Source organism: Chelonoidis abingdonii, chromosome 4 (genome assembly GCF_003597395.2).
Source record: "Chelonoidis abingdonii isolate Lonesome George chromosome 4, CheloAbing_2.0, whole genome shotgun sequence".
In the NCBI taxonomy this organism is placed as follows: domain Eukaryota; kingdom Metazoa; phylum Chordata; order Testudines; family Testudinidae; genus Chelonoidis; species Chelonoidis abingdonii.
This window is the reverse complement of record NC_133772.1, coordinates 123,247,285-123,273,858: the sequence shown is the minus strand read 5'-3', so window position 1 is coordinate 123,273,858 and position 26,574 is coordinate 123,247,285. Positions and strand designations below refer to the sequence as shown.

The window sequence follows — 26,574 nt, the reverse complement described above, 5'->3', positions numbered from 1 at the left end:
TCCCCATGGCAATTCTGAAAGTCTCAGGCTAAATTTGAAGCCAGACAACTCTGACATGTAAACATGTAAGTGGATTGTAGAAAACCTTGTAAATGTAAATCTGTGCCCCAGGTTTCAAAGATCCTCCACCAATGGCCAAGCAGAACATGTGAAATGCACTTCAGTTCTGGAGGTGATATGAAATTGACATGTCCTGAAGCTATCATGGAACATCTCCAAGCTGAAATCTACTAAAATCTCAAACTCCTGTGTGGAGGCTCTTTGAGATCTTTGAATGAAAGACAAAATACAATGATGGCAATACTTAGCACTTATATTGCACTTTTCATCTCAAAGTGCTTTATAAATATTTGCCAAATAGGCCTTACAACTCCTGTGGGATGAAGACGGTAGTGTTTTCTCTTTCTATCAAGGGATGAATTGAGGTACAGAGTTTGTCCACACTAGGACAAAGGTTCTGAAACCTAGGGTTCACTTAAACCAACTAAAAGGTGTTAAAATGGCAAACTGCCCTGTCTACAGTAGGGGTGAAATCCTGGCCCCACTGAAGTGCAATGGAAGTTTTGCCGTTGATTTCAGTGGAGCTAGGGCTTCAAAACATGTTTAGCCCAGAGTTTCTCAAACAGGGGTTGCCGCTTGTGTAGGGAAAGCCCCTGGTGGGCCGGCCCGATGCGTTTACCTGCCCTGTCCGCAGGTCTGGCCGATTGCAGCTCCCACTGGTCGCGGATCACTGCTCCAGGCCAATAGGAGCTGGTGAAGTGGCAACCAGTACATTCCTCGGCCCACACTGCTTCCAACAGCTCCCATTGGCCCGGAGCAGTGATCCGTGGTCAGTGGGAGCCATGATCGGCCGGACCTGCAGACGGGGCAGGTAAACACACCGGGCTGGCCCGCCAGGGGCTTTCCTTACACAAGCGGTGACCTTTGTTTGAGAAACCCTGTGTTAGCCATTTTGTCTTAGCTATCACTGTTCAAGATAGTCCTAAAAACACCTCAGACAGGGGCTGGCAACCTTTCAGAAGTGGTGTGCCGAGTCTTCATTTATTCACTCTAATTTAAGGTTTTGCCAGAAATACATTGTAATGTTTTTAGAAGGTCTCTTTCTATAAGTCTGTAACTAAATTATTGTTGTATGTAAGGTAAATAAGGTTTTTAAAATGTTTAAGAAACTTCATTTAAAATTAAATTAAAATGCAGAGCCCCCAGGAACCAGGCAGTGTGAGTGCCACTGAAAATCAGCTTGCGTGCCACCTTCGGCATGTGTGCCATAGGTTGCCTACCCCTGCCTCAGAGGACTAAAGGGATTGGCAGGGGGAGTGGATTTGAAAGTTTCTGTGCTCCAGTATGGTGATTAAAAGTTTGCCTTATAAAAACCTAATTCAAGGATAGGAGAAGATTCAAGGATAGGGGCTCATCCGTCTCTGTAGTAAGTCCAACTCTCTGAGACGCAGTAGCTAAGTTGATGGAAGAATTTGTCCATCGATCCAGAGCGTCTCAAATAGGGTGGGTAAGAACCTTTTTTAGGTGGGGAACCATGCTGTGCACATTTTACCCACAGCAACGAATAAGTATCAAAGCTCATTGCTCCAAACATATTAGGTCCTTGGATGGCGCTGTGCACTTGACTGTAGATGGTGCTGCGCATTTTGATGGATTTCTGTTAAGCTTGCATAGCATTATACAAAATCATTGCCATCTGTACATTAATCCGTTGGCCACGATGCGGTGTGCACATTTAATTGTAAGCATCAGCCACAATCACAGTTTTGCTTGTGCTCTTACTGCAATGGATCATTGGCTCTGTTTGAATCAATGCCTTGCTGTTTTTAATATTTAGTGAGATGCATGTTGATTTATTCTAACTGATGTACGTACTTGCGTGACGGGAAGGAGGGCATAAACTACTACAGATACAAAGAAGGAGGGCACAATCAAATAAGTTTGAGAACCTCTGTGGTGACCTAGCAGTGTTTAGGTCAAATGAATGCTATCACACAGGGTGTGACATTTTTCACAGACCTGAGTGATGTAGTTAAGCTGAGCTAACTCAGTAGAGCAGACCATCCCTAAGTATTGGTATTGAATAGGACGAATTCATTAGAGTAGTGGATCTTTCACAGTCCATTATAACTGATTTTTGTATAGTGTCAGAAGTTTCACACTTTACTCTCTGTACATGCAGAATCAATCTATTTGAATGGGTAATAGCTTTCATCTAGAGTGTTCTCTGCATAAGACAAACTAATCCAACTAATTAATCCCACACTCAAAAAGAAAAGGTATTTTACAGCCATTTATTTGTGATTCAAAGGGACAGTTACAGGAAAGCACAGAGAGCATGCTCACAGGTAAACAAATGTAAACACACATACCTCCATTTCTTGAATTAGAAACCCAATATGGACAGTTTCCCCATCTATCACCCAAACCAATAATAGGCACAGTCAGTTAAAACATTAAAATAAAATAAGATTTCTCAGGATATAAAACCATATCAGAAACACTTGGGCTGTCATTGGTCCGTTTACTCCTCTGAAGTGTAGGTGGACTTTGAGGTTAGTGTTATCTGCACAGTATAATTGAAGGTGAAATAAAAATATTGAAATGTGTCTGTGTTAAAGGAATTATTAGGAACTCTTGTGTACTGAAGATGTTGCATTTCAAGCATGTGGTGGCTTTTTTACATGAATAACTATGACAAAAACCCTTATAGCTCAAAGAGGTTAATAAACAAAGTGCTAAGACAAAGGAAAAATGCAGTTTGGTTTTGACAATGGCAGGCCCATATAATGATGGAACATGTGCCAGTCTAGAATTACAGCCTGCCTGATGGAGAGCCAGAGAAATAGTTTGCTTCAGAAATAATACTAAATGGCCTAGTCAACAAGTACTTCCAAACTAGAGCTGATCAGGAATTGTCTGTCAATTCTTTTTAATTGAAAATGTATTTTCTGCAGAACTGAAATTTTCTGCAGGAAAATCTAAATGTTTTGTTTCAGGTCAGGTCAGCCTGAGTCAAAACATTTCCTCTTGTCTAATTAAAACATTTTGGCTTGGGTCGCTTTGACATTAATCTGAGTCTTCCTGAGCTGCAGTCATGTGCTTTATGCCCCTATACTCCCACAGGGGCCAGGCTCCCTGGCTGAACTACATCTCCTGTGATGCACCATGTGTCCGCTTTGGCTGAACTGCATCACGGGAGATGTAGTCCGGCTGGGGAACCCAGCCAACAGAAGAGAATGTGGGCTGGAGGCCACCATACTACAAATTGTGGAAATAAATGTTGAACTGATCTGAAATAGAATGTGAACATTTCAGAATAAACATTTTTCAGACTCTTGGTTCCCCCAAAATGTTGGTATTTGACTTTTTGTTCCACATCAGAATAGAAACAAATGTCACCCATAGTCCTTTCTTACACTTGCATCGTGTAAGGTTTTCTGTGCTCTAAGCACCCCACCACCTACTTATGTAAAAATAATTTGGTTGATGTACCAATTTTTAATGTACAAGGAGAAGTAGTTGTAGAATTAGGATACGAGGCCCTAATCCAACAAAATATATTAACACGTTTAGGCAAGTGAGTAGCCTCATTGACTCATTTTTGTGCTTAACATTTAGAATGGGTTGGAAATTTCTGAATTTTGGGCACTTTTCTTAAACATTCTTGGGGAAAAAATATTCCCACTTTTCAATCACCTTTATTAAAGCTATTCACATGCTTGAGTGGTTTGATAGGTCAGCACCTGCATGTTCAGGTTTCTGTCTTGTATTTTGCCCATTGAACTTGTTCTTGATCATTATTTTTACAGAACCTAGCATAATGGGGCCCCAATCCTGCTAAATATTTACCTTTAACAATAAATTACACAGGGGCTGCCCAAAGTATGTGATACTGAGAGCCACACTGGTCACAAAGATGGCACCTAATCTGCATGTAAATGTAAGGGATTTTTTTAAATAAAAATAAATGTGCTTGGACTTGGATGGGTAGATGAATCAAAATTACCTTTTTTTTAGTTTGCTAGGAATAAAGCTTTGCAATTGATCAGCTTTGACCTCAGGTTTCTGAAGGTGAAAAGTCAATGTATTGGTGCAGTGATTAAAGCTCAGTAAGGGGAGTCTGGAAAGCTGGAGAATGCACTTTCCTACTTCACTGTCACTTCCTGTTTCTAAATTGTCGCTGGATAGATGGTAGGAAAGTGAAGTATTAACCATAACCTGAAATGAAGAGCTTGGGTCTCCTTTTGCTTATGCTGGTTTACCAGCAGCAGTGCTATGTTATTGTCAGTGAAGTAATTTCTGATTTATACTGAGTGAGAGGATCACCAAGGCCCTCATGTTCAACAGATTCATTTTACACCAGCACCAGAACAGGGGAAGAGGATCTGACTCTTTCTTTTTTGAGTCATCTATGTTGTGGGATATTAAGCTGGTCCAAACTGACCTAAGCGAAGCTTAATTAGGCAATCATTTCATGTGCTGCACTTTGAACCCTGTCCCTTACCTCTTTGTACTGATGGAAGCCATAGGTGCTAGAACAATGGAGGTGCGGGGAGGAGATGTCCGCACCCCCTGGCTTGACATGGTTTCCATCATGTACAAGGTTTACAGTTTGGTTCAATGGCTCTCCGCACCTCACTACAAAAATTGTTCCAGCACCCCTGACAGGAGCTCCATTACCATGCAAAACTTGGCAGCGTCCTCAGCACCACTGTGTTGTACCAAGCTGGCTGCTGGATGAGAAGGAAGCAGCCTGGGAAGTTGGTGTAATATACGCTCTCTTTGCTTCTGGAGGCTGGGAGCATCTGCCAGTTCTTACCAGTCCAAAAGTCTTGAGGGTTTTTGTTTTAATTTATCCATTTAAAGAGAATTCAGTAGAGGGGGAAAACAACTGAAATGAAATGTGTCTCTTCCAAGGGATCCCTATTCTGAGATTAGGAAAGCAGGGGCGGCTCTAGGTATTTTGCCACCCCAAGCACAGCAGGCAGGCTGCCTTTGGCAGCTTGCCTGCGGGAGGTCCCCACTCCTGCGGATTCAGCGGCTTGCCTGCGGGAGGTCCACCGAAACCACGGAACCAGTGGACCCGCTGCAGGCAGGCTGCCAAAGGAAACCTGCCTGCCGCCCTTGTGGTGACCAGCTAAGCGCCCCCCGTGGCTTGCTGCCCTAGGCACGCGCTTGGCATGCTGGTGCCTGGAGCCGCCCCTGTGGGGAAGGAGGGTATAATCAGCTCTGAACATCCTCATCACAACAAATTAAAACAAGATAACTCCATATAGATTCAGTTTTCATTCATTTGAGAAGGTTTAGATCCCGTTTGGCCAGCAGCACTTTTAAGTAGACTGTGGCTAGGAATTCCAAGCAAATGTGGCTCAGTGACTTTAAACCAATACGTGCCAAATCTGATCTTAAACCAGTTCTCATTTGAGTTGGGATTGTAGGCATTTTCCAACGACACCACTGCAGAAACAAATCAATAGGTGGCTCGTCGTGTACATAATTAGAGGGGACTGTTGCTCAACATGCATAGCTCTTTCAATTAACAGTAATGAGGACACAGCTGTCTGAGCCTGAAGCTAGTATTTTCAGATAATAATTCTCAAGGATTTTTCCTCCTCCATTGGCTTCTGTCCAGTGCCAGTTCTTTGCTTACAAATGAACCAAAAGGCCACGACATTTAGACAAGAATTACCTTGGTTTGTGGCGCTTTTAATATTGTGGTAAAGCCTGTTGGCACATGGCCAAACTCAAAATCAAATGACATTTGAAAAATAACATTCTCCCCTGATAAGTCCTTAATTTCCACAAGCCCAAGCATCACAATCTTCCAACCAAGCAGGAGTGGGCAACACCCTCTTTTAGGAGCCCATCAAGTCTGCTCCTAAATCAGCTGGCAGAGGGATATGCAAGGCCCACTCTTTCTGAGAATGAGTACACAGCTCTTGTAAAACTCCCAGTGCCTGCAGGCCTGGAGCATTACTGGTGGAGGCTGAAGCTCAAACTTTCATCCAGAAGGATCTAATCACTAGGCCACCAGAACTGGCCAGCACTGCAGATAATTTGAACTGCTGCTTCCCAGTCAGAAGTGAGCATGTCTCACCACCCTCCCTGCAAACACACAGTGGATGCTGCTATATTATTTTCCTTCTTTCCTGAAAGAATTGCCTGCTATTTATCCCTTTCAGAACCCTGTGAAATGCTAACTGACTAGTGGAGGTTTTATCAGTTGGGTTCAGGGTAAGAGGTATCAGATTGCCAAAGGAAGACAAAACATTGCAACCTTCAGCATAGATGAATGTAGCTTGCACAGAGCAGGGACGTGATGAAGCTATCTACAGCCATAGCACCTTGGGCTGGGAACCCTTTACATCTCATAACTACACAACTTTGGATCTCGTCAGTCCTTGAATGGGATACTGCCAACTAAAACCAAAGTATTGGGAGAAGTAAGTTTGTGATTAGGTATCACACAGCTAATTCTCAGCATGGTGTTAGAGCAGGGTCCTAAAACTTCTTCTGTTGCACCCCACCCCCTTACTTGTAATGGAATCTGTCCATGCCCTGGCCCCAGGAGCTGGCTCCAGAGCCGGAGCTGGGGCCAGGGCCAGAGCCAGGCTGGGAACGGAGCTGGAGCCAGGCTCCAAAGCTGGGGCTGGGGCCACAGTTGGAGCCATGGCCTTGGCTAGAAGAGGGACCATGTCCAGGAACAGAGCTGGGTCCAGAGGCCAAGGCTAAGGCCTGGGCCCTGCCATGTCCCCCCGAATGTTTGTCTGCGCTCCCGTAGGGGGAGAACCCCACAATTTGAGGGCCACTGTGTTAGCGGGAACTTCCAGCATTACAGTGGCCTCTGTTGTTTGCATCTGTGCCTGAGGTCCTGATCTCTTGTGGACAATAAAGACCCCATGGCACTTTCTGGGAAAGTAGCCTGAACATCCAGACTGAATTCCCAACGTGGCTAATTACATCCTGCATACCTGAAGTTTCTCTTGCATTTTTAATGGAATCACTCATTTAATATCTAGCTAAATGGCTAGGTAATATTCCTGCACAATGTTTAAAACAGCAGGCACATTTATCCCCAGAGGTGGCTGCATTTCAGTGGCAGGGCCCATCACAGTGAAAGATACTGTCTTCATTACTTGCAACTTGATATTTGCACACATCTGTTTTCTTGACTACCTTAATTTCTATTTAATATCTCCTTTGGGTTGGTTTCTTCTGATAAACTGTACTTAAAAATATGTCTACTCCCCTTTCCACTGGCTATTGGGATCTATCAACAGCCTCTATCATCTTTAGCCTGCCAGACGAACTCTTGGAAAAGGAGCTCTTAATGATTCAGTTAAAATGTACGGTCAAGAAGTTCACTCATTAGAGGAAATGTAAACTGACCACCAATTGGCTAAATCAGTTGGCTGGACTGTTTGTGCTAGTGATTTCTCCAGGCTCCCTGGGGCTTGAGAGCAGTTATAGCAAAATAGCAAATCTGTTCTCTCCGCCTCTCCCTGCCCCCCCCCCCTCCACACCCTTTTTTCATGTCCTAGTCCCTAATGGAAAAGTCTTATAGAATGCAATTGGTGATTAAGACAATAGTATTCTATGGAAATGTAAACGGGTTTTATACATATTACTCTAACATCCTATATATTTAACAGAGGTTTCAATAGGTTCTTTTAAAACCATCCTATGGAATTAAATAGTAAAGCTATAATTAAAAGCTATAGAAAACTTAACATTTTTCTATTGAGTTCTATAGGACTTTTCTATGTGGGTTGGTCTTTCTGTGTGTCCAGATCCACATCTCATACCATGCAGCAATGGAATAATATGCCCTTTTGCTAGAAATATGTCCCAAGACACTGAAATAATTAATATTGTGGTTGTCTGTGCAACTTTGGATTCCAGCTGCAACCTCTTTCAGCTACCATTGCTGATGCAATAGAAACTGTCGTTCAGTAAATAACTTCACAACAGCTGGGAGTATTCTATCCAAGCACTCATCTGGCTCCCATCACTGTAGTATTCAGTACTTGGAGTCCTGCGGTGATATACTTATGTAAGTGTTAGACATTATGACACAAAATTGATGTATTTATTCAGCTGAATAAATACAATTTGTTGCTGATGAAGATGAAAAGATGGAGATGCAAATTTTCTGCTAATTAATTTAATAGGATTGGTACACTGAATATTATAATAAATGTTCCCCCCACCACACGACATCCTGCTCCCTACTGTTCTGTCACATTGTGGCTACTCAGAACTTCACAGGGGGAGCAGGGAAATAACTAAGATCCTTGTGCTCCAAAACTAGGCCACTAGCGCTTGAGCTATAACACACAGAGAGGCTATTCTAATTCCATCTACTCCAGACTAATGGCATGCCTGCGCTCTAGCCAGTTTATTACATATTCTTATTTGGATAAAAATCTTCCCGGACAACATGGGGTTCAAATAATTTCTGATCTTGATATAACAAATCTGTGGCAACACAGAACTGCACAAGCGTGAGCTTTTTGATGAGCAATGATTGCCTCTCGTCGTGCATTTGTACACGATGGCCCCTACCCTGGTTGGGACCTCCAAGCACCATTGCAATATAAGGAACGCCAGTAGCAGGGCTGAAAACACAGCTTCTCACCCCTTGAGCTATTGCTTATTATCATCGTTATTTCTGCAGTACTGAAAGGGTGCTAGCTAAAGGAGATTCTCTATTAGCTGTCAGAGATATTGAGCCTAGGACACACAGTCAAGCAGTTCTTATATTAGCCAGTAGGAGCAGTGCTACACATTAATGATTACCAATATTCAGTGTCCAAACTCAGGCTGCCCATCTATCTATAGAACTGTGTTAGCCCTAGCAATCAACTGTTACTATAATGTAAATGGGATGCAGAGCTAAAATGAATTCAACAGTCAAGGGCCAGTTCTCAGACCCTGAAATCTGCAATTAAACAGGTGTATAGGGAATTGGTCTTGGATAGTTTCCAGTCTCAGCTGGGCTGGCTGTCCTTGGAAAATAGCGCTGACCCCACACAGCAGCAGTTTGAAGTTGGCTTCAGTCTGCACTTTAGGAATGTGGCATTGTTATTTTCCCCTTTCTTATCAACTGTAATTATCATGAGAAAAAAACTTTCTGAGAAAACATGTGATTTCACTGTGTAAAAATCTACTACCAAGGAAATTATTTTCTCAGTGTCCAAAAAAGGAATGGTGGAGACATTTAGGGAAAGAGCTTTGTTCCAAATAATCTTGGAACCAATACCCATGTCCCAGAGCTCGTCTGTTTAGTCCTGGCTTGTGATTATTCCTATAAACAATAAGAAGACATTCATTCTATTTATTGTTCTAAAAGTGAGCTGCCAGTGTTTTAAATTACCAAACCAGTTCTATTAGTTAGGGAGGTGGGAAATGATGATGGGAACCTGCAGCCCCTCAACTTGTTGCAAGAACACTGGAAGATGCTGCCCTAGAACCTGCGTAAGCTCCCATGGCCATGTTGGTTTAATGGTGGGGGGCGAGGGGAGAGAGGAAAAGTAAAACGCCCTTGAATCAAAACATCTGGAAGAAGGGAAAGTCAGTCTGCTCTTGTCTTCTCTATAATATACATCCACTGCTATGCAGGGCATCCCCACTCAGATGACTGAGCCATACTCAGTCACACACACTTACACACTCAATCTCTCTCTAAAACAAACTGATCAGCAGAGGAGCTAATCATTTTTTGTATGAAAAGATTTTTTTCTTCCAAAATTGGCCCTCTCTCAGAACCAGAATTTTTCATTTAAAATTGTTGATGTTGTCCCTTTGACCTGACCAGTTTAGACATATTCAGGGCCTTAATAAGCTGTTTCCATTAACAGATGTTTCTTGGGTGCAACCCTGTTCATTTACAAAGATTGTGCACAAAGTCCTGTTTCCCTGAATGCCGTAGAACAAACACCAGCATCTTCATCATCAGCAAATTGTATTTATTCGGCTGAATAAATACAATGTCAATTTTGTGTTATAATGTATGACACTTATATAGGTATTTCTCCCCAGGACTCCTAGGTCCGCACTGAATATTATAGTGATGTGAACCAGATGAGTACTTGGATAGAATACTCCCAGCTGCTGTGAAGTTAGTTAGTGGACGACAGTTTCTATTGCCTCAGCAATGGAAGCTGAAAGAGGTTGCAGTTGGAATCCAGAGTTGCACAGACAATGACAATATTAATTATTTCAGTGTCTTGGGACATGCTTCTAGTAAAAGGGTATTGATATTATCCCATTGCTGTATGATATGAAATGGGGATCTCCAAATCCCTCCATATCACTGTTCCATTTCAGTGCAACTCTCATGATGGCCTCTCCTGCTTTCGAACTTTCTCACACACATACAACGCTTGCTAAAACAATTCCCTAAGTCCTGTGTTTATAACTAGTTCCAGGGATCTACCTCCGACTACATGGCTGAGCCCTGCTGAGGATTTGCCATGCTGCCAATTGCTTATGGCAGTAGCTTCTATTGTCTCCAGCTTCCTCATTCCAATAAGGGGTTTAATTGCTCCTTTCTTTTAGTCTGAAAGAAGGGGGCTTAGAATATCCATTGGCTTTAACCAGGTCTAGGATTGAGGGAAGCCATTAACACCTTTTAGAATAACAATATTATCAGCATTTTCTGATTTTTCAAAGTTTTCCAGGCTTAGAAGGAAGAAAGAGAGGGTGATTGTTATGTCTATTTCTGACTACTCCAGAGGAGTTCAGATATTATGGTGGTGAGGCTCCTGGGTACCCAGGGCCAGTGCTTCCATTTAGGCGACCCAGGTGGTCGCCTAGGGCGCCAGGATTTGGGAGGGCAGCAGGCTGCTCTGGTGGACCTCCCGCAGGCGTGCCTGCGGAGGGTCCATTGGTCCCGTGGCTCCGGTGGAGCATCCACAAGGGTGCCTGCGGGAGGTCCACCGGAGCCGCGGGACCGGCTTGGGGCGGCGAAATGGCTAGAGCCGGCCCTGCGCCTAGGGCGCCAAAAACCCTGGCGCCGCTCCTGTTGGTACCTAGGAAGATAATATGCCTCTCTCATGGTATTTGATTCATGAATTTTAATTCAGAAGGGACCATTATGATGATCTAGTCTGACCTCCTGCATCGCACAAACTGTAGAACCTCACCAGTAATTTCTACATCAAGCCCCTGGTTTGTGACTGAGCTATAGCAGATCTATTACAGTGTCATTGCATTCCAGGATATTGTCTCCCATCTTGTGGGAATGACATGGGTTCTTTGTTCTTAGATGTATGACCGCAATTGCATTTGTCTGTGTTAACACGGGTTGTTCCATGAGCTCACCTTACCAAGCAGTCTGTATAACCGACTTGGCCCTACCATTATTACTACTAGACCAATTTGTGTCATTGGCCTTTTACCAGTGATTTAATATTTTTTCCAGATCATTAATAAAGTTGTTAAGTAACACTGCACCAAGAACAGAGCTGGGCAGGGCCCCACAAGAACCACTCCCACTGGCTGATGCTTCACCATTTACAATTATTTTGAGATCTGTCAGTTAACTAGTTTTTAATCCATTTAATATGGGCTACATTGATTTTGTATAATGCTAAACTGACATTATCCTATTCTTCCTAACTCTTTTATCAGGGGTTTTCTCTCTATGCTGTTGTGTCTTATTATATTGTTGTTACAAGTGATCCTGGACCTAATCCTGTGTTCTTTGTGCACCCGAGGCCATAGAAATGAAAATAATCATCATGCATTCTGTTGAGGAGTAGCATCATTAGGGAGGGATGGTAGCAGCATCCTTTGATTGCTGTGTTTTCCTTTTTATATTTACAAAATATACATTTTTACATGTTTGCATTCATTGCTTTTTTAAATAAAAACCCAGTGAGTAAATGTTCGTTTGAATTATGGACGTAAATACAACATTTTATTCATTATATTATAATGTTGATTTCCAAGGTACCGATCCCCACAGCAGCCCCGGGCCTAGATTCACAAAGGGGACTTAAGCACTGCAACGCTCAGTGTCCCACATCTAACTCTTTAGAGACTTTGCTGCCCAGTGTAATCCCTGGCCCTGAGTTATGTGCCCAAGCTCCCCTAGACAATGCATGGGGAAAGTAGGTGCCTAAGAAAGAGATTCCCAGAAACCAGCAAACATTGAGTAGAGAGCTGCCTAAGCTGATCCAGGAGTAAAATGCAGAGGATTAAGGCAGTATTTAAGGTCCACATCCACAAAGGGACTCATAGACTCGTAGGTCAGAAGGGACCGATATGATCATCTAGTCTGACCTCCTGCACAAAGCAGGCCACAGAACCCTACCCATCCACTTTTATAACAACCCCTAACACATGACTGAGTTATTGAACGTTAACTGGACCTTGCAAAGGAATAAAACCAATAGTAAAAGGTTCTACAGCCACATAATAAGAAGAAAACAAGAAAAGAAGTGGGCCACTATACACTGAGGATGGAATGGAGGTTAAGAAAACCTAGGCATGGCCCAATATCTAAATAAGTACTTTACCTCAGTCTTTAATAAGACTAGTGAGGAGTTTAGGATGATGGAGGGATGATAAACGGGAATGAGGATATGGAGGTGGATATTACCGCATCTGAGGTAGAGGCAACTTGATCAAGTTTGCCTCTACCTCAGATGCGGTAATATCCACCTCCATATCCTCATTCCCGTTTATCATCCCTCCATCATCCTAAACTCCTCACTAGTCTTATTAAAGACTGAGGTAAAGTACTTATTTAGATATTGGGCCATGCCTAGGTTTCTTAACCTCCATTCCATCCTCAGTGTATAGTGGCCCACTTCTTCTTCTTTGTTTTCTTCTTATTTATGTGGCTGTAGAACCTTTTACTATTGGTTTTATTCCTTTGCAAGGTCCAGTTAACGTGTGGCTTTTAGCCTTCCTCACTTTATCCCTACATGTTCTGACCTCACTAAGGTAGCTTCCCTTGCTAATCCCGCCTTTCTTCCACTCCCTGTAAGCTTTCTGCTTTTTCCTAATCCCCTCTCTGAGATGCTTGCTCATCCAGTTGGGCCTACAACTCCTGCCCATGGTTTTTTTCCCCTTTCTTGGGATGCAGGCTTTTGACAGTTTCCGCAGCTGCGACTTAAAGTAATTCCAGGCCTCCTCCGCATTTAGACACCTAACTTCCATGATCCGGGCTTTAGGTGCCTGTTTCTGGTCAGAGTTTTCCTGGGTCAGGCACCTAAGCCAGGTCAGTCCTTTCTTGTGAAAAACTAGAGACACCCACCCTACCCAAATCCTGGTGGATAGGGCACTGACCTGAAATGTGAGACCTGTTTTCAAACCCCTGCACTGCCTGATTTGACTCAGAGACTTGAACTCAGGTATTCCATGTGGATGGGATATAAATACTGTGTGTAGCACAGAACAAGCAATAGTTATGCTGGTAGAGAGCCTTTGAACTTCGTTGAACTTTTGGAGGGAAACTTGACGCAAAATAGCTGTGGATCCTCATTTACAGTTCAATCCTGCATTCTGATGCATCACTTGCATTGCCACTTACCATATCTTAGGAAATCAGCTCCTGCATTTTTTCAGACACATGAGAGAGAGTGCGGTTTGGGCGAAAGGATTGAGAACAAGGAACTTCTGAGTCCTGATCCCAGTTCTCTCTGTGTGATTCTTCAACTGCTCAGCCTCAATTTTTCCATTTGTAAAATGGGGATAGTAATGTTTATCCATCTTACAGGGTTCTATGAGGATTATCACTATAATTAGTATTACAGTATCACTTAGATGGGCCATTCAAAAGCAAACCTCATTGTGCACAGGTGCTGAATAGAGGGGCAGAGAACTCCTGCCCTAAAGAGCTTGCAGTGTAAAGAAACAAGAGAGACAAGTTGTGTGTGAGAGGAAATATTATTAGCCTCACTTTAGAAATGGGAAGTGAAGCCCAGAGAGATTCAGGCTCAGATTCTCAAAGTATTTAGACATCTAAGGTCCATTGAAATAAATGCTCATTAGATGCCCAATTACCTTTGAGGATGGGGCCTAAATAAGTTGACCAAAATAACAAAGGGACTGCACTAAAGCAGAGTATTAAGTCCATGTCCTCGAGTCCCAGTCCAGTGGCTTAACGACAAAACTCACCATCCCCTCATTAATTAGGTCATACTTTATGAAGTATTTTGAAAGGAAAATCACTGGCAAAGTGTTAAGTATTATTGATTCTGTATACATCATGATGTGTGGAGATAGCAGGAAAAAGCCCGGCGAGCACGCACCTAGCCCTTTGCTCTTGTATTGAGAATGGGATAGAAATAACATGCTCTCCAACTAGAAAAGGAAGTGACTTTCACAGAAAGCGCTAGTTATATGACTTTTAATTTTCCACTGTACCAAAGGATGCCAAAGAATGTCCTTGGCGTGGTTGAATGTATTTTTCCTGCAGGTATTTAAGTCCAATGTATTCAGTATGGGCAACCTGTCTATGGGTCACTATGTTTTATAGGTAGCTTTTGCCCCGGTTGGTTTGCTTTTTCCCTATTAAATGTTTAATTTCAGCTTAATCAGAGCACCAATCTGAGAGATGATATGGCATTCTCTCTGCCTGTGCCTCTGTTCTAACAGGTGTGCTGCAGTGCTGCCAGTCCCTCTGCCCCTGCCATCTCCCTGCCCCATCTTCTTTCAAGGATATAGGCAACGGTTACCAAATTCCTGGGCAGATATTTTTCCCAGGGTATAACTGTCATCCATCATTTAACAAGCCAACGCCATGTAAATACGTACTGGCAGACGTGAGCATTACATATTATACTGGAATTACTCCATGTATTTGAACTGAGAAGGCAACTTGCCAAATAATAATAATTTTATTCCACTTACTGGGGCTTTCAAAGTTTTAAATGTGCATCATCGGTGGGACTTGCCCTGGAGGAAGCCAGCCAGTGAGGTGGAACGTAAAGGTTTAATATTTATATTAAGGCCTAATCCAGGGCTATGAAGATGCACATAATGTTTACAATTTTCATGGCCCATTATGTTGCCGCCCCATGCAGTTCATACCTGCCTTCTGTATGCAAGGGCAGCCTTACCATGCAAGTCAATCAGGTGACCCCCATGGATAGCAAAATATAAGGGGCAGCAAAATGTTTTGGGTGGGTAACTGCCCACTAGTAAAAGTGGAAATTGGCCAGTTTTCCTAAGGTGGCAGAAGCATTGCTCAGAGTCCTCGCTGTCCAAATTTTGCTTTCAAATGGAAACGGAGGTTGAATTGTCTCCTCTACCCTGGTGGAAGACTGTGGTTTGAAAGTAAGCTAAGGACTTTTCCCAGTAGGTAGTGGGACAACAGCAGTGATGCCTTCATTTCTAGAAGTAGGTACATCCCATGTAACTCTTTAGCAATCTCCTCACAAGGCCAATGCATAGAACATAGCTGATTTCAGAGCAGCCCGCTGCTTTAGGTGAAGGTAAGTCTTATACCTGCTTCAAGAACCTGAGTTTAGAGGGGAGGGGAGCTACTGTACATAAAGAATGAAGAGAAAACAGTGAAGGAAGGTCAATACTGATGTGTATTTGGTTGTCGTGGTAACAGAATCTTGTGTTGCTATGGCAATTGAGTTAGATTATTAGGGGATAGCCCAGCCAGTTTTGGCTGGCTGTTGGTTAGTTCTGTGAGTGGCAATAAAATGGCTGCTTCAAGGTTTACAGCTCTCTGTGTCTCCAGTGATTTCTTCCTAAAACTATTGCCCCCAAGGATGTAACAAATACTCTTCAAACACTATTTGCACCACATAATACCTTGAGATCCTCCTCCTGGCCGCACTTTAGACCACACGGGGCCTCTGCCATTAATGACACTGGGAGTTGTGAGCATGGAATGAGGGGATGGCCTGAATGCAGCATTTTGTGAGGCGCAGGGCCAAGCCATGCCAAGAAATTACTGTGGGCAGCAGCAGTCATGGCTGGTAGGGTCCCACGTTCCTGCCTTTAAAATAAAAAGCGTAAGTAAAAAACTGAATGCATTTTGATGAAAAACACATTACCATAATTGTTTTCTGTATTTGGCTGGTACCCACAATGTACAGTCTACATACAGAGGAATATACAAGCCCTACCCCAAGGGTTCTCAATATACTAAGACAAATAACATATGACAGCTATGGAAAGTGTGATCTCCCGCTTACAAGCAGATTTCAGTCATGACACAACAAAGTTGGGGTTAACAAAACAGCAAGGGAAGGTTTGAGGGAGTAGCACCAATATGATGACATGATAACTCAGCAAAGGCCAGCGCACAGTGTGATGGAATCAAGAATAATTTAAAAATCATCAATAAAACATAGATATCTAAGTTGACATAAAGAATGTCACCATTTATCATCTGACTATTCCATTTCTGATCTCTAGAACCAAACACAATGCCAGAAACACTGGGAAAGATATCAGACGAGGGATTCAAATTGAACTTATGACTCTGAAAGGCATTTTTAATCGATCTTCTTTGTATGGTTGATGTAGAGCAACAACTATAATTTTACGTTCAGATGGTTATGCCAGATAATTGCGTCAAGATTAGCGGAGGGTATCGCTGTGTTGCCGCCTTCATATTTGTGAATCAGGCATTGAGTTGTTTTATGTTCCATGGTCTGTTCTGGGTGACCGCAGTTGCACACTGGAGAGTCTTTAATTTTCCATTTCTGCAGCAAGTATCTGCATCTGCCAGGGTTTGTGCAGATGTGGTTTAGGGTTGCCCATGAGCTTCACAGGAAATCAAAGTCGGGGATTTTCTGCACTGGGTGTTTGTAACTTCTTGTGAACTCTGTTTGACTTTCCAAACTTCAGAGTTGCAATTGCATTGGTGAAGGTTAAACACATGAATCCAAAAGGGCTTCGGGACTTCAAGTGGCAGTGAGGGACATTGTTAAGGCCCTGGTGGATGTGGAGACGTTTGTTTTCTATGATCTGCTAGAATTCCCAAAGTGTTGAGGCATCGCAGAGAGTGGATTGGGGAGCACCAGCAGCCAAGGTGTTGGGGTCAACTTGAGGGTTCCAATAATGCAATTTTTTAATCAATTAGGTTATAGTATCTCAGTTTATATGAATATTGAATTATTTGCAAACAAACAAAAAACCCCAAAGAAGGTGGTAATAAAATGCCAAATGCATTGAAATCAGTAAGGCTAGTTAATGTTTTTTGAGTGAAACATTTTCCTATTAGAAAGACAAGTGAGTAAAGTAATACCTTTTATTGGACCAACTTCTACTGATGAGAGAGAGATGCTTTCGAGCATATACAGAGCTCTTCTTCCTCTTCTTTCCTCACTGAGATTTTCAACAAGAAATCAGGGAAATTGAAATGAAATGTTTTGTTTTGGGTAGGTTGATATTAATCTTTGCAATGGAGCCACCAAAAATGTCTGATGCGATGGAAATTTCAATTTTTTGATTAGCTCTAGGAAACAATCACTTTTATGGGATTGATCTTGCAGGGATCTGAGCACCTTCTGAGAGGTGTGGAGTACTTTCCTCACTGACTTCAGCACCTCAAAACTTGGTGTCTTCTGTGAATTTCTGTGCAATGCCTCAAACATTGAGTATGTTCAACTTCCTTTGATTTCTTCTCAGATTCATCCTCTGATATATTTCAAGTCTCCATACAATTAAAATAAACTCACCATTTGTTTTAATAATTATATAAAGCTTTGATGGTACATTTCTGTATTTCAGATATTGATGAATGTGCTTCCGAGTCACACCAGTGTAACCCCACTCAGATCTGTATAAACACTGAAGGAGGATACACCTGCTCCTGCACTGAGGGCTACTGGCTCTTAGAAGGCCAGTGTTTAGGTACGTTCTTCTGGAATGTTGATATACATCCTTTGAGTAGTGTTTTTCAAACCATGGGTTGCAACCCACTAGCGGGTCATGGCATCTAAGGCACTGAGTTACCTTGCTGTGGTCAGCACCACCAACCGGAATGTTATAAGTCCTGTCGATGGTGCTGCCCAGCTAAGGAAGGCTAGTGCCTACCTTTTCTGACACCGTGCTGTGCCTTGGACGCAGCCAGCAGGGGGGCCACAGGGCTCCGTGCTCTGCCCCTGCCCAGAGCATCGGTTCCTCATGCCCATTGGCTGGCAACCAGCCATGGGAACTGTGGGGGAGGGGGAGGGTGGTGTCTGCGGGCAAGAATCACGTGCCTCTGCCCAGGAGCCAGACATGCTGCTGGCCACTTCAGGGGTGCAGTCTGGTCTGCGGTGCACACCAGCTGCGCCGCTGACCGAGAGCCACTGGAGGTAAGTCTGTGCCACAACCCCATGCCCCAATCTCTTTTCACAGCCCTGAGCCCCCCCAAACCTGAAACCCCTTCCTGCATCCCAAACCCCTCATCCCTGCCACACCCCTGAACCTGCACCTTACGCATCCTAACCCCCAGCACTGAGCCCCCCACAAACCCAGAGCCACTCTCACACCCCAAACCCCTCATCCCCAACTCTGTTGGGTCACAGGCATCAACAATTTTTTTCACCTGGGTCCCCAGAAAAAAAGTTTGAAAACCACTGATCTACAGTGATTCTGGAAAATCAGTGTCCATCTGATTAATCAAATTCATTTTAGTCATAATTCTGGTCTCTTTCTGTCTCCCCAATGTTTTGATGATAATTAAAGTTGGATTGTTATCATGGGTCTCCCAAATTCCATAATTTTCATTTTTTCTTCTGTGTTCAAAATCTTCCATAGTTTTGGACAATTTAGGATTCTGGTGTGTGCATATGGTGGTACAGAGCTGAACTGACATCACTGAGAGTCTTCGTCAAATACAGAGCTCAACCTTGATCTATGTGGAAAACTAACATCTTTCTTATTTGTTAAGTGCCAATAGTATACTTGGCAAAAAGACTCTCACATGCAACAAAATGACAATGCCATATGACTGGCATCCATGTTACTGACTGCCACTATGAAAGCAGCCCCTTTTGTATGTTCTAGTTCATAAAAATATGACATACCAGCAACATGTGCTTTCCACGTGGTTACAATCCTAACCTAAGGCGCTTACATTACTAGAGAGCAGGAGCTCAGTAACAATAACATCAAGAAACAGAGCAGTGAACCCACTGGAAAATTTTGGACACAGGTAAACATGTGAGTCTGAAACCAGCGCTGTTTCAACAGATTCAGAGCTCTTCTCTCTGTCAGCTGCAGAGAGTCAATCTCTGTGTCTGCAGTGCCCTACAATGTGAAAAACCCAACCCTACCAAATAGCAGCAACAGCAAAGGTGTAAACTCCACCACTTCCCCCACCCATTCCCCTCAATCAGTAGTCACAGGCACTGACATGGGCTTTAATTTTAGGCCAAGTCATCTAAGTCAGAGACACGACCAAATGTGTTTTTAATGTTCTTGTTACACTCTCTCACTGCTTTTTTCCCCTCTCAGCACGGGCTGTTTGCCCATCTGTTCTCCAAAATGGGACTTCAGTGTCACTCCACCTCAGCTGGAAGGAGAATGGGATTTTCCTGCTCATTTTCCTCGGAATTTATTTCTTATCTCCTCCTCCTGTCTAGCAGTTGGAATGGAGGATTACATGGCTGTTTTTTTAACTGCTGCTAAAAGCTGCTGTGTAACTCACCTGGCGGTGATATGAAGTTATCAAGTCTCCTGCACCTTTAATTCTAGAGCAGGTTCCTGTAATTCCTATTATCCTAGAGACATGGGAAGGAAAAGACATAGTGCTAAATTCTCTGGTATAGTGAGGGCCTCAGAAAACCCTATGTTCAGTGGAAATTGAGTAATTCTGCCTCCTGGGGTAGAAGATGTCACAGATGGGCCATTCAGGAAGCCTATGCACTTTCTGTATGATTCCTCACCATACCTCTTTAGGTGGAGAGTTGGGGCTAGCGAGTGGTCTGTGATATTATGGATGCACTGGGTTAATCTTGTGCATGGGGTTGTGTGTGTGTTCTGCACCAGGCCCTGGTATGTGATGATCCCCATGTAGTTCCCTTGTGCACAACCCAAGTACATGAGCTATGTGCAGGAACCAGGATTTGGCCCCGAGTCAGAATTCAAGCACTTTGGTGCTTGGAGTAAGTATCAGAGACCAATAGCTGTTGCCCTGCTGAGCTGAGTTTGCCCAAGAGAATCTGTTTATGCTATTTTAAAGAGACAATAACATTTCAGTGGTTGATTTAGGTAACTGTGAGTAAGGGTAGGGAAGATCACCACAAAGCAATGCAGAGATGTAACAAGAAAAGCTGTGCTGAAAAAACTCGTCTGCATTTTTCCAAAAATGTCAAAGAGTCTTCGCAGTTCTCTACTTTTCCATAGGCCCTGGAGAATCCATTTCCACTGGGCACGTGGCAAAAAAAAAGATAATTTAAAAGTATTTGGAGGGCTGGGTTGAGTTTACAAAGGCAGTCTCTGTTGGTACATTTCTTCACTGTTAGTAAGAACAGCACATCTGTCTAACCAAATTGTTGTTGTTGCTATTTAACATTTAGCCAGTAAGTGCCAGCACAGTAGTTACACAGTAGTGCCAAGAGGAGCCAGTCAGGAAAAGGGTTCCTACAAAAACAAAGTCCCTGGCTTGGAAACCTGTAGGTCCTGATCCTGCAAAGACTTGAGCATGTACTAAATTTTCAGTGCTGTGAGTGGTGCCACTGAGGAGAACAAAAGTACTCACGTGCTTAAAGCTGAGAATGTGTATAAAACTTTGCAGGATTAGGGCTTAACCTACCTATCAAGACGTTTATATGACACACCTGTCACTGGTATGTGGGTCATCTTGGTATTGGACTAAAACAGAAAATAAATCTATTAAAGGTGAAAATCAATGCCCCTTAATGCTTTTAAACATATTTCCATTTCTTTTGTCCTGTTTAACCTAGCTTCCTGAGCCATTTCTTTGACAAAATTGCCACTTAAACCCAAAAACTTAAACCTGATAAACTGGACATAGCTAGCTAGCAGCTAGCCAGTGTTGTCTATTCTTCATGGTCATATAAAATCACCTAACTATTCAAACATTCCATTGTATAAAATAGTCTTTAACACCTAATTTCTGCTTTAAAATCCAAACCAGGAACATAACCAATTTGAAGTAAGATGTCAGAGAATGCCTATATTATGCCAAAAAGTACATGATAAATGACAAACAATGAACTGCTATTTGTGTATTTATGTGTGACAGACAAAACTGAAACTATCAGTATTCTGATTTTCACATGTGTTGGAGCTTCTGGAGATACTTCTGATATAACTGATACCATAAATGGCAAATCCTGCTTTCCTTACTCACCCTAGTAAACAGATGGAAGACAAAAAGTCTAATTGGCTTTTGCCAGTGGAACTCCATTCACATCAAAGGAGTTGCACCAGCATGGAACTGGTGTGGCAGAGAGAAGACTCAGGCCCAGTGGATATACCCTTGTGAGTAAGGGAGCAAGAGTCAACCCAGAAAATCTAATTCAGAAAATGCAGCTTTCAAAAGTTGCTGGAAACATATGTCTTCTTTTCAGAGGTGGTCAATTTCCACTGAACCCCACGAATGCTGCAGGTACTCATTGCCACTGGACATTCAGCCAAGAATCACCCCCTCACTCAAGGAAGTGTTTGTTTGACTGGTTTTCTATGTCTGCCTTAGTGTTTCACTGGCTGGATGTTATCATTTAATATTCCACCAGAGTGTCTTAGGGATGCAGTTTTCAGAAAGCTCAGGTCTGGTTATCCAAGTGCAAATTTGTTAAGCTTTCATCAAACTGAGTTATTTTTCCAGATCACCACAGACTTTTATATAATTATAGTTTTTCCAAACACAGCAGTACTTTCCAGCTCAAACAAACAAACAGAGAGAGAGAGAGAGAGAAGAATGAGTTGCTATTCCGGTAAACCATTCACCCATGACCTTGTTTACAGGAAGCACTCATATAAGGAACATCTTCCAATACCGTCTTTTCCATCTGCTGTCACTACAAGGCTCGGGTTGTCACTAGAGATAGAAGTTGAATATCAGTGCAGTATTTGCTCTGAGAGCTTATTTGAATCACCCATAAAGAAAAATCTAAGCAGGGTCATAAACTTACTATTGGAAGGATATGAAGTTTTGAGGACAGCCAAAAAACCAACTCCATAAATTAGAAGGCAGCTGATCCAAAAGAAAATGAATAGCCACAAAAGAGACAATTCATCAGGTGTTTTATTTCTGCTCTGAAGCAAGGAGTAAAGCTCTTCCTAACTTTCATAATCATGTTTATTAGGTTCCAGTGCCATCAGAGAGTACATTTACATTAAGCTTGTGTCTTTCAGTCTTGCCTTTTGCTCATGACAGTCAGATGCAACGATTGTTAATGCTGCAGTTCAACAAAAAAACTGTTATTTTAGCGACACTATGAATTCTTATATTTTAAAGTTTCCTCATAAGCCAGTGAAAACAGCTCAATAAAAATAGTTTTTCAAGATGATAGAAATATTTAAAGATTGCCACGTCTAAGACTAAAAGCAGCTTTTGGGGCTAAATTCTGCTCACCTTACTATGTAAGTAGCACTGATATGTGTGTGTAAGTGACCAGGATTACAACCTAACCATTTCAAAAAAAAATCATAATGTTTTGTGCTATACTCTAATAGACACAAATCAAGAGTAGCTACGGAGGGGGTGTGACCTGGGCTTTTTGATAATGTAGCACATTGAGCAGAATCATTTACACCATGGAACCAATCAGCTCCCATAATTATATTTCACCTATTTATAACAAAATGTATTGCTGTGTTGTCTTGGGGAGAGATGGACTTGAACAACCTTCCATCCGAATGCTTTGGACTTTGGCTGTTCGAGTTCTGGAGTCAGAATATCATATATTAATCCCTTCCCCCCTCGCTATGAGTAAATTTTAGTCCTATGGTTATATGACTATCTAATTCTATGTTTGGCAAGTACAACTACAATCTTGTCTGTACTTTGAATCTCCTTTTATTTTTAGACATAGATGAATGTCGCTATGGCTACTGTCAGCAGCTGTGTGCCAATGTACCTGGTTCCTACTCCTGTACATGCAATCCAGGTTTTACCCTTAATGATGATGGACGATCATGCCAAGGTACTGTATACAGGCAATAACTACTGCAGTGTTGACCCTAGCCCAGCAAAGCACTTAAGCGTGTGTGTAACTTTAAGAACATGAATATCCTGCCGAGTTCACACGTTACACTGTCTGTTATAGGGTATGGTTACACTTTGAGCTGGAGGAGACACAGCTGTGCTAGCTCTGATTCAGCTAGTGTGCTAAAAATAGTGTGTAGCCACTGTGGTGTAAGTAGCTAGCCACCCCAAGTACATCCCTATCCAAGCTGTTAGGCACATACTCAGGGCAACCTGCCACAACCACATTCTGTTTTAGCATGCTAACTCGATCTTGCAGTTATGTCTCCTCGTGCTGAAACTTCAGCTTGCAGGGTAAACGTTCCTGAAGGTAGTTATGGTTTCCATCACTGTAGTATCTGAGCACCTTCTAATTATTACTGTATTTATACTCACGACACCTCTGTGAGGTAGGACAGTACCATTAGCTTCAGTTTCCATATGGAGAACAGACACAGAGAGATGAAGTGACTTGCCCAAAATCACATAGGAAGTCTGTGGCAGAGCAGGAAATTGAATCCAGGTCTCCCAAGTCCCAGGTTAATGCTCTATTGGACCATTCTTCCTCTCTAATGTGTTTAAGTGCCTTACTGGATCAGAGCCTCTGTGATCTCATGATCAATGTTATATTTCTGTTCTTGAACAGTAAAATACTTCAAAGCAGTTGCTCAGGGAATGGCCCAGTGTTAATGGGATAAAGACATTCCAGGAGTTGCAAGTGTCCTAAAAGGAAACTATTTACTTTATGGTAGCCACAGGATTCTATAAGGATCATTTCCTCATTACATCAGCATTCCCTAGATTTATCCTACTGCTTTTGACCTGGTCTTGCTCAGATTAAATCAGTCAGAGACTCTTATAATTACTAGATAAACAAGGAAGCATCTGCAGTAAATAGTTTATCCCAGTCGTTCTGGTTATTTTCTGATCTTAGACAGATCAAGCAGCTTTTTCCCCAAGAAGTCTCAGTTGTAAGTGACCCTCTTCCCTCACTAGGAGTAGGTTCAAGAGCTGGCAGACTTGTTAAATATGAGACTCTCTGATCTCATATTCAATGCTATCTAGTGCCTCAGCAACGGCATTAGGGAAGGTGTTCCCAATTGCTTTACATACAGAATGGACTGGGTTTCCAACCACTTTTTTCATTACAATTCATCAGCCTTAAATACCAATAACAATACAAACTGAGTCAAACCTTTGCAAGAGACTGCTGTGCTTGTACTATTAAGTCCTTTCTTATGTTTGATTGTAATAGTAATTAATTAGATGCAGTGCCTTGGGAGAAGTCATTGATAAACTGAGTATTGGTTTCCCATAGATGTGAATGAATGTACAACCCAGAACCCTTGCGTGCAAAACTGCGTCAACACATATGGCTCTTTTCTCTGTCGCTGTGATCCTGGCTATGAACTGGAAGCTGATGGAATTAGCTGCAGTGGTAACTGTCTTCAGTGATTGGGTGTGGGGAGGGGGTTAACTGTATTTAAATCATTCGTTGTAATGTGTTATTTTTTATATGCCTTCCTCTGAAGTTTCAAATATTGTTCACTGTTAGAAGTAGGATATATCTACCTATCCAATCCAGTAGAACAATTCATCTTTTCCTAATTTCAGTTAAACAGGAGGGTAAAAGCAAGAAACCACACAAAAATCAATGGTGGTGTTTGTTTTTTCTCATAATGGTATTAAAGAAATAGATTAAACATTAGAACTTTTCTGTGGTTCTAATGTTTAATCTAGAAATAGATTAAACATTAGAACCACAGAAAAGAGTTGCTTTCTTCTAACTCTCACCAAGGAACTTTATTGGCATAAATAAAATAGCATTATTCCAAAATCTATTCTTGCCCTGATACTGCAAATAGCTTACTTTAATTCAAAAGTATTTAAGCACGTTACCTCTCCTGCCCTTTACTGAAGAACTTTCCCGAACATTTTCCAGCCCCACCTGCCTGCTACAGATTTAAGGAAACAAGAAACATCCTCATGAGCACTGTTGAATCTAATCAGATAGGAGCGATCCATCCACCATGTAGCAGTATTCTTGGAAAATTGTTACAACATTGTTCTTTTCCCCTCTCCCATTTTCCTTTTGTTGTTTTATTTTGCTTAATTGAAAAAGAATAGTTAGGCTTACTTCTTTCATGAGTGTCCCCACAGTCTGTTTAAATGATAGAATCCAGTCAATATTTCTTGGAAGGAAAAAACCTCCCTGGAAAATATTTGTTTTTTAATTTACACTAAACAGATGTAAAGGGCTGTGTTTGAGGAAAAAAAAAACGTGACGTGCAGTGTATGTTAAGCTGTTGTTCTTTGTAAGCCTAATCATAAAGAAAGGGACTCAGGCCCTGATTTTAAAGGTATTTAGGGGTTATTCTGCTCCAGCACTACAATGCCTAACTTAGGAGCCTAAGTCTCACTTTCAAAAGTGAGTTGGGCACTTAGGACCCTGAGTGTCAGTGAACATCAGTGGGAGTTAGTCTCCTAAATGTCTAGTCACTTTTGAAAATTGAACTTAGACCTCGCAATGTTGAATACCTTTAAAATTCTGTTCTCAAGTCCTTGTTCTGGCAGTGAGATGCTGCCTTGTTCAAACATGCTAATTAGTCCAAATTCTGGCTTTAGCAGGATTACACAAGACGTAAAGCAGTGTCTGTTTTTTCACACTCCTTGTTGATTAAGTAGCTTCATGGCCTGAAGTTAATAACAACAATATTGATTATGTTGATTTAGCAAATCAAGAGTAAAAAGAATGAAAACCAGCATTTCTGTTTTTAATTAGAGATTTGAAAGGCTCCTCAGCTTTCCCGATATTTTAGAGATCTCTAGGCATTCTGAGAGACCTGCACTGAGCTAGGATGATGTTATTAAGCCATATTGGAATGTCTAGGAAATAACTGAATAAAGGCTAAAAACCAGATCTGGCTGCTGCGGGGTGGGCTGCAGGATTTCTGCTGGGACTGTTGTCACTCTCTTGGAGGGAAGGCTTTGTTTTCCAGAAAAGATTTTTCCCTCTATAAAATACTCAAACTCACAGCTCCCTGCGAGGGAAGACTCCACACACACACTCATTACCATTTGTTTGAGGAGAGGGCTTTCACTCTTATGCCTTAGATTAGTGCTAGGTCAGGTCTGTAACATCTGGATCATGAAAACATACCTATGTTCCATGGGTAGTTCTACCTGTGAAGTGAGATAGAAGTGAATGGCCAATCACATGGACAATTAGAAACAGGTTTTCTGACAATACAGGAAATAAGAGCAATGTATCCTTTCACTCTCTAGTTTTTCATTCAATGCTACCTCACCTGTAGAGAAGGCTTAATTAAAAAGTTGTGAAGTAACATTTCAGTTGGATGCATTGATGCACCAAACAGAATAGATGACATGGACGGACTCCGTTATTTGCAAACCCTCTGCTCTGCACCCAAATCCTCCCCTTGTACCTG

At 42.2% G+C, this 26,574-nt stretch overlaps 1 protein-coding gene across 2 annotated transcripts in view; it reads left to right on the top strand.

Annotated features, from left to right (window-relative positions):
* Nucleotides 1–26,574, top strand: part of FBLN5 (fibulin 5) — a 58,870-nt gene that overhangs the window by 19,558 nt on the left and 12,738 nt on the right. For both annotated transcript variants that reach the window (XM_032787472.1, XM_032787471.1), the window contains exons 5-7: nt 17,713–17,835; nt 22,968–23,084; nt 24,444–24,563. In XM_032787472.1, the coding sequence (XP_032643363.1) occupies nt 17,713–17,835; nt 22,968–23,084; nt 24,444–24,563 (360 nt within the window). The remainder of the gene's footprint in view (nt 1–17,712; nt 17,836–22,967; nt 23,085–24,443; nt 24,564–26,574) is intronic.